Genomic DNA, 8,448 nt, shown 5'->3' with positions numbered 1-8,448 from the left:
TAATGTAAATCACTCAGGTAAATAGGCTACACAAAATGCTTTCAGGAGAATTAAAAGTCAACCACGATTCTTCAGAAACCAGGATGGAATCCAAGAGTTAGCTCATTTCCAGTTGTTGGTTAATTTAAGAGAAACATGGTAGCCATATTAAAATTAATAGCCTATAGCCTACCTGATAGACCTTTTAACATTTCATGATTTTTAATGCTAATTTGTTTATTAATAGCACTTTTTGAAAATAACATTTGAAAATAGCAGATCAACAAGCTCAAGTGTTGTGAGCTTGTATTAATGAAACATTTTAACAACACAAATATTGTATGGGGGTTCCTGGCAGAAGAATATTTTCAGATGGGGGTCCGCAGACAAATATTCTACGTGTTAATTCATGGGGGTCCTTGACATGAAAAGGTTTGAGAACCACTTGTTATGTTGAATGACAACACCAAGTCCACACTCTAGATAACTACATGGTCAAAGTTGTGAACTACAGAGTGTGTGTGTGTGTGTGTGTGTGTGTGTGTGTGTGTGTGTGTGTGTGTGTGTGTGTGTGTGTGTGTGTGTGTGTGTGTGTGTGTGTGTGTGTGTGTGTGTGTGCGTGCGTGCGTGAGTGCGTGCGTGCGTGTGTGCATGCGCGTAATGACGCACCCATAGCAACGTTGCCAAGTCCGCATATTATAAGCGACTTCGGGCTTCTTTTTCTGTAAGGTTGCTTGCTTGTAAATATTGGTAGTTGGGTGGCGGTTTTTTGGGCTTGTTTAAAAAGCGTTTGCTATTTGGGCTTGCATCCAAATGTTTGAATTATTATTTAAACCAGTGGTGCGGGTTATCAAATATTCTCATGTCATGGACGGTGGACCCCCAAATTAATATTTTAACCCCCATCTGAAAACGTTTTGTGCCAGGGAGTCCCCGCATCAGATTTGTGTTGTTTTTGTCAAAAATCTTCCAAATATTTGTAATTTTATTTCAAGGCTCACAACGTGTCGCATACTCGCATTGCGAGTTTTGCGACGCGTTGTGAGCTTGTAGATCTGCCATTTTCAAATAGCCAATGTACGTACAGTACAGTACACTTTTAAAGTGCTCATGTGGGCTTGTTTTCCTAGACCTGGCTGCTTATTTCTCTCGCAATATGTGGCAACGCTGAATCATAGCAACCAGCATGGCGACGGAGAAGCTTTCATCTCATCTCCATGAAGCTAGCATTAGCTAATAAAGACATTATAACCTCACACCCAGAGAGTTGTAATGTTTACCCGTACTGTGATTTTAGGATGCACTCAAGCTTCACTGTTAATGTACCCGAAGATTTCTGAGGAACATGGGATACGTTGAATGCAGTATAATGGAACCGAAGAGAGGTAAATAAATCATTAGCTAAAGCTAAAGCTACTTAAGGTAGCGAACTGGGACAGTCAGTCATCCTCAATCCTTTTAATTTCGAGGACTAGTTTGATAATATATGCATCACGACAACACGGGTGATTCAGCTTCTGCGACCGAAATCACATGTTTTAATTGTTGATGTGATTTGGTCCAGACTTTGTTTTTCTTTTTACCATGAAGAAATCACAGTGAAACTCTTAACCCGTTAAGAACCGAAGCCGATTCCACAAATGTCTTCTAAATCCAGTTTCACATAAGAGTTTTCTGACACACCTATGTTTCTATAACATCAGTGGTCCTCAAACTTTGAGACCCCCCAAATTGATATGTAATTGGCCGCGGACCCCCCCCCCCCCCCCCCCCCCAGAATCTCAAAATATTTTGTTCCAGGGACCCCCCAGAAACAAAGATTTTAATTAATTATTTTTGCTTTTAAACAATAAATACTTGCACCAAATTTCACGATTTTTCAAAAATAGCAGATCTACAAGCTCATAGTGTGGCACTTTATTGAGCTTGTATATCTGCTATTTTTGAATAGTCAAAGAAATCCAAAATGACACAGATTCTTTCCCAGCTTTAATGCGTTTTAATGTTCTTGTAAAGTTACTTTCTTATACTTAGCGTTCTTGTATTAGCTAATAATGGTATATCATTTCGCAGGGGACCTCCTGAATAGATTACTAACTAAAATATTTCATAATCTGTCAAAGGAGAAAGAGAATGTCACGGGGCTTGGTTATTAATCTTGTATGTAATCTTCAAATTGCAGTGAGTGCATCGCCTGTATCGGGATGCAGTATTAGTAGTCTCAGAGGACAGACAAGTTTGAAAAGCACCAGTAAGTATTGCTTATCAAAGAGTTACTTTTGTCTAGAGTTGAATATTGATGATGATGACAGTTTATCTTGTCAGCACAACACAACTGATTACAGTGTTAATCTGTTTATGCAGCTTTCTGCCCGGGGTCATCTAGCAGGACGACCCGGGCCATCATTCAAGACCACATGGTGTCTCATTACAAAAAGGTCTTCTCTGCTAAAGGTAGGATATCCAAAATGCCAATATTAAAAATGAACCTCATAATGTTTGTTGTATCACAATTAACTTTATTCATTTTACTTTGGTTTTGGCTTCTGGGTAAAGGTCATATGGCTGGTTATTCATTTTGTTATTTATTCACTAGATACGTATTTTGTTCATCCACAGCTGTCGTTGATGCCTCAGTACCTAAAAGCTTGATGTGTAGTGTAAAATGTAAGTTGCAGTCATCAAATATCATCCCTATCTATTGCAAAATGAAACCAGTTTAGTTTACCATCTTCTGGCTGGGTGGTTATTTGATTTTGAATACATATTTCACAGACAATGACCAGATAAAGCGAGAGCAGCTGAGGAAAGGTGATCGTCCTCACTCAGCCCACTCCCTCTCACAGAGGAACAGCAGAGCTTCCTGCTTGTCATCTCAGGTAGGAATTATGAGTAGAACCTAGGGCTGGGCAATTAACCAATAAAATAATGAATTTGGTTCTAGATATCGGTGTAGGTTAATCGATTAATCAAGAAGCAGGTTTTTATTTTATTTTTATTATCATCAATTATCTCATGTATCAACTAATCAACATGAAAAATATTAATATATCATTTGATTTTTAAATAACAGTTTAATCCGATTATCTTTTGGTTACCTATTTCCCCCCCCTGAGCCATTACCCACTGTATTATACTTTTATTTACTTCCTGTGTTAGTGGGGAGGGAGAGAGGAAGGGATGGAGGTTGTATGTGACCTCAGATCAGAGATTGGTCAGTGAGAGAGAGGGGGTACAGGACAGTGGAGGTGAGAGAGAAAGGGAGGGAGAGACATTAGGGGGAGAAGGGGGGGGGGGGGCACGCCCGCAAAGGTAAATGGAGCCTAATAAATGCTGTCTTTAATTTTTAGAGATGGAGATCAGTTCAAGGTGAAGACTATTTCTGCCCAGGACGTTCGATGGTCTCCACCCCGAAGTTCACCACCTCTTTCCATGCCAAGCAGATTGTTTATCCACCATTCACAGTTGGTGGTTTTCAGGGCCTTCCTCACAATGTCCGGCCTTCATCAGATTTTGACTATAGGAGTCCACAACCAACCTCCCACAGGCAGCCTTCGGCACACTCCTCGGCTCCACCGGGCACCCAGAGTAGCTTCAAGAGTTTCCAGGACCCTGTCCAGAAGACGTATAGTGGGGACCTGCTCCAGAAACATTCTCACTACTTCACTCAGGAGGACAAGCCCTTCACGCCCAGGACCCTGAAGTCAGATAAAAGCTCCTACCTTGCACAGTATCGCTACTACACATCCCCACGAAATAAACAAAATCAAGGTCGCACAAATTCTGCACTTTTGCGGCAGGAGACATACCATGGAAGGTGTGTTTCCTCTCTCTTTCTGTCGCTATATTGACAAGACTATACTGTACTTTATTTTACTGTACATACTTTATAGTAAGTGCGGAGGGTCAGGCAAGGTTTTTTTTTCCTTCTGTACTAGTATACGTGGTGTCTGGTGCTCCTTTTCTAGTCCCAGTGTGTTGCTACATGCTGTCCCTTTAAAAATATATATCTTTATTATTAGCATCTTGTTTCTTCACTTACAGTAGCTGTATCTCCTTTTTTCTGTATGCTGCTGTACTGCCATTGACAACTAAATTTCCCCCACAGGATCAGTAAATCTCTGTCTCTCTCTCGCTTGCTTGTCATGTTTTTGAAGTCTTTCAAATCTACAGATGCACTCAGCAAGTTGTTCACAACTCAATTCTTTCTTTTTTATGCAGCACACAAACCAGGGAATACTCAACTGAGTTTGATGATCCACCTCAGGTACGTTGATTTATTTGTTTGTTTATTATCAGGTCTTGCACAAAATGGTCCAGAGTTAGCTACAGTATTTACTGTAGCTAATTTTCATCTGTGGTCCCTGTGCAGGAAGACGTTCAAGGCAGTACAAACAATACAGACAATTAAAAAACAATACAATTAGCAAAAGTATTGAAATCTGATGTTTTCTTTTTATAATAGTTTTAAAATTGTTCATTTGATGGGTTCTCTAACAGTAAAACAAAGTGTGTGTGTGTGTGTGTGTGTGTGTGTGTGTGCACGCGTGCGAAAGAGAACGAGGGAGAGAGCAAAATAATTTATAGACAGCTAACAGAAATGAGATCAGCGCACATCAAATTGGTTTGAGCCTTGCATGCTAGGAAAACAGCAGATACTGTACATACGGTAGTTGGACATAGGGAAACAAGTGTGATTGATGACTTGGCTGTCTGTGTCTTGCCAGAAAATAATTATATAAGGGGACACAATTGAGGCAGCACTATCAATCATATTGTATGCACCATTTGGCATGTTGTAACGAGTAACACTATCCAATAAGTTAATCTCTCCAATTGGAATAAGAGAATGATCTGCGGTTCAAGGTCACAGGCAGTTTTATTGTACCTCCAATGTGTAAACGGCTCTGTGAATGTTTGCAATAGTATTCCATATAAAGTATCTCTATTCAATATTTGGCCTCTTGTTACAATTCTCACTTGCAGGGATTCAGCACTGAATATGATTGGTCTGAGGATGAGTCCAATGGCCTCAATGTCTCAGTATCTAGACAACAAAACAAGAACGTGAAGAGCAGAAGCAGCAGTTTATTTCATTCCTCGACCAGGTAAGATTTTTTCATAATCTTTGTAAAAGGTTATATATGTAAAGGTGGTGCCTGGATTTATTGTGTGTGTGTATGTGTCTATATATATATATATATATAGATAGATAGATAGATAGATAGATAGATAGATAGATAGATAGATAGATCGATCCTCTAATAGTGACCTATTCAATTAAAAAACGTCTCTCTATTAATGACCGGGGGCGTTGTTGAAACAAGCAATTAAAAGCCTCTCTTCTAATACAAGCCTCTTTTTTTATATATATTATATTTCTATATATATGATATTTCTTTTTGAAAAATAGATATATGTATATATAAAATAAATTGTTTTTCAGGTTCTCACCAGACGGCATTAAATCTCCAATTATGATGAGAGTATCTGCAGAGTAAGTAATTTTTTCCTGCATTTGAATTATACTATTACATTACAGTGATTTAGAAGATCCTTTTATGAGACAAATAGGACAATCAAATGAGCAAGAGCTAAAACAAATGATACCTAAATAACCTAAATAATACCTAAATGTATAGAGCTCAAATATAAACATCTGCTAACTGATGCATTCTAAATGTTACCAAACTGTATTTGAATATCTCACCTGTCATTTCTCAAAAGGGAAGAAGAATTAATGTACCTTGAATTCATCGCTGATGTCACAAACGACATATTGACCAGAGGGCTCTTCTCTGACAGGTGGGCCATTTTTATGAGCTGTATTCAACTGACTTAAGGTTTCCCAATCTGCCATTTATTTACGGCTATAAATAATCACAGGTGACAGCATGGGTTCATATTTTTCCCATAATGATTCATGAAAGTCATACTAAATTACTCATAATGTGTAGACAGTGGCCCGGGCTTGATGTGGTACTGCTTCATGAGTCCTTAAATGTCATTGTCTTCTTCTAGGGTGCTAGAGCGTGTGTTTCAACGTCACATTAACATGAATAAGCATCGGCTGGATGAGGTAAGGTTCTTCTTTAACTAACAATGGCACATTTTGCAGATTTTCATGTTCATTAATTACCATCATTAGCATGAACATACAGGCAGGGAATTGCATTGTACTCTTGAAGTTTTAAGTCATACAGCCAATGTTTTCTTTTTAAGGGTAAAATGCGCCACCGTCTGGAAGTGTTACGAAAGGATTTCAACACACCCACATGCAGTGCAGATGTGAAGACCATGGAGAATAATCTGTATGAACAGCCACTCAGCCTGGAAAGGAGGGTTTCAAGCTCAATGGAGACCAAAGAAAATAATAACCTTCTACCATATGCATCACTCGTCAAAGACCATGTTTCACCAGGAGGTGCTGTGCCCCTCTATGTTTCCACACAATTATATGCCTGCTCCGCGGAGAGAACTGTCTTAGCTACTGAAGCAGGTAAAGAGGACTTTGAGGGTCTATGTGAGAAAAATGGCACTGAGTCTCCTTCGCTTGTTGAGAGAGTCAGTGAACGTGCAGTGGTCAATGAGGAGGACCTCCACTCACACCACGGGTACAATACTCTGACCAGCCAAGAATACAAACATCAGCACAATGATTACACTACTGTGACTGGCGATGAAAGCCTGCATCTTATCACATCTGAAGACAATCGCGATGTATTATCGGATGATCTGGAGGATCTAGGGAGAAGTTTGTCGGAGTCTTTGCGTGTGTCTGGTAATACATTCAACAACGACCAGGAGGCAGCTATTGAGCAACATATGAATACAAATGTGTCTCTCAGTGATGATGAGTTCTGACTGTCAGTATTTTCAAGTGCTAATGTGTCTTGCTTTGTGCTTGAAAATCCATTCTTTTCACTGTTGTGTGATAAACTATACAGTATATTAGGCTTTATTCAGGGATCTGTTACATGGTCAAATGTGTTTGTTTTTGAATTTCATTAAATAAATGTAGACTAAAAAGCACACTTTCTAACTTTATTAAAAGCACAACAGGTGACACATAGTAAAACGTAATGCAGATGCTCTGTGGTGCACAATTATATAGGAGCATGCAATGTTTTGCAACTCTTGGGTCTTGGCCATTGCTGCCTTTTTAAGTGCTAAGAATGTTAGTACTGTATGTACAGAGACACAGGGTGAACCACAATTGATATCCGAGAGACAGGGTTAAGGTGAACCACAATTGATATCCAAAGAGAGCCTCACAATACTTTGTTTCAGTATTGCCCCATTGAAACTGACATAGGCCTACCTGTGACTGTGTGACAACGTATTGCCCATAAACCTGCACTGATGCCAGACAGAAGTAATTTTTGTGTGTTTTGCATGATAGTCTATTGATAACAAAATATGAGCAATTATAAATTCCTTATGTAGTTTTCACTCAGGATTGTAGCAAAGGCAATGTTTATTTTTATGAATGTATATTTCTCTATGGTGTTTTATATATTGAGTGTGCTTCTACTATTTAGTTGTTGAAGTTTGCTGTGTTTTTACATTTGTAATACATTTGTACCAACTTAAAATTGCTCCATGATTGTATTGGCATATTATTGAAATAATAATTTCACACATTTACACACATTACGAAAACAAATCTTCGCTCTACTGGATCTCTTCTCCACTATTCCGTCCTCAAAGGGATAGTTCACCCCCCAAAAAATCTTATTTTCTATCAATTACACACCCCATGAAGCCTTGAATTCATGGAGATTTTTTAGTTTTTGTCACATTCCTAAACCAATAATTGAGGACCAGCCGAAAGATGCTAATGTCTCCCGTAGGTTTGAGTCTAGTCTCCTACCGGAGCCTCCGCCAGTCATCAAATTATTGGCTAGGAATGCGACAAAAACAAAAAAAATCTCCATGAATTCAAGTCACCATGGGGTGTGTAATCGATAGAAAAAAGTGAACTATCCCTTTAACATTTTAGTTTAGTTTTTATTTGTTGACGAAATTGTCAATATATTTAGTCTTAGTTTTAGTCATAATAGTTGTATTTCGTTTTCGTCAGTGAAAAAAGTTAGTTGACAGACATTTTTCGTCATAATTTTTGTCGACAAAATGAACAGTGCAATAAACGTAAACAGACAAGACAGCAGCCAGGCAGCAGTTCTAGGCAGCTGTCCCATTTCTGGCATTTTCAGCTCCCAGTCCTGGCATTCCAGCTGTCTGATGTCATGGTCTCAAAGCCGCCATGTATCCCGCCGCAACGGGGGATCTATACATGTGTTTCGATGGCTCTACTCTACTGCTTTCGAGGGCATGCAAAATCTAAATGACTCTTTATAAAAAACATATAGATGTACATAATTATGAATATGGTAACAAGATTCCACAATTTACTAAATGTTTAAAATAAAAAGCCCTATAACTATAAACGGAGATCCGGCGCGGATG

General features: G+C 38.9%; 1 protein-coding gene across 1 annotated transcript; it reads left to right on the top strand.

Moving 5' to 3' along the window:
* The first annotated feature begins 1,184 nt into the window (after positions 1 to 1,184).
* spata7 (spermatogenesis associated 7) lies at positions 1,185 to 7,501 on the top strand. The gene is made up of 12 exons (XM_084044110.1): positions 1,185 to 1,364; positions 2,162 to 2,230; positions 2,344 to 2,433; positions 2,599 to 2,646; positions 2,755 to 2,858; positions 3,330 to 3,796; positions 4,201 to 4,246; positions 4,966 to 5,087; positions 5,426 to 5,476; positions 5,707 to 5,784; positions 6,001 to 6,058; positions 6,202 to 7,501. The coding sequence occupies exons 1-12, from the start codon at positions 1,325 to 1,327 to the stop codon at positions 6,841 to 6,843; spliced, it is 1,815 nt and encodes a 604-aa protein (XP_083900236.1). The 5' UTR covers positions 1,185 to 1,324; the 3' UTR covers positions 6,844 to 7,501.
* Positions 7,502 to 8,448: the final 947 nt, after the last annotated feature.

This window comes from Gymnoscopelus microlampas, assembly GCF_963454915.1.
Source record: "Gymnoscopelus microlampas genome assembly, chromosome: 20".
NCBI lineage: Eukaryota > Metazoa > Chordata > Actinopteri > Myctophiformes > Myctophidae > Gymnoscopelus > Gymnoscopelus microlampas.
This window is presented reverse-complemented; position numbering and strand designations above follow the sequence as displayed.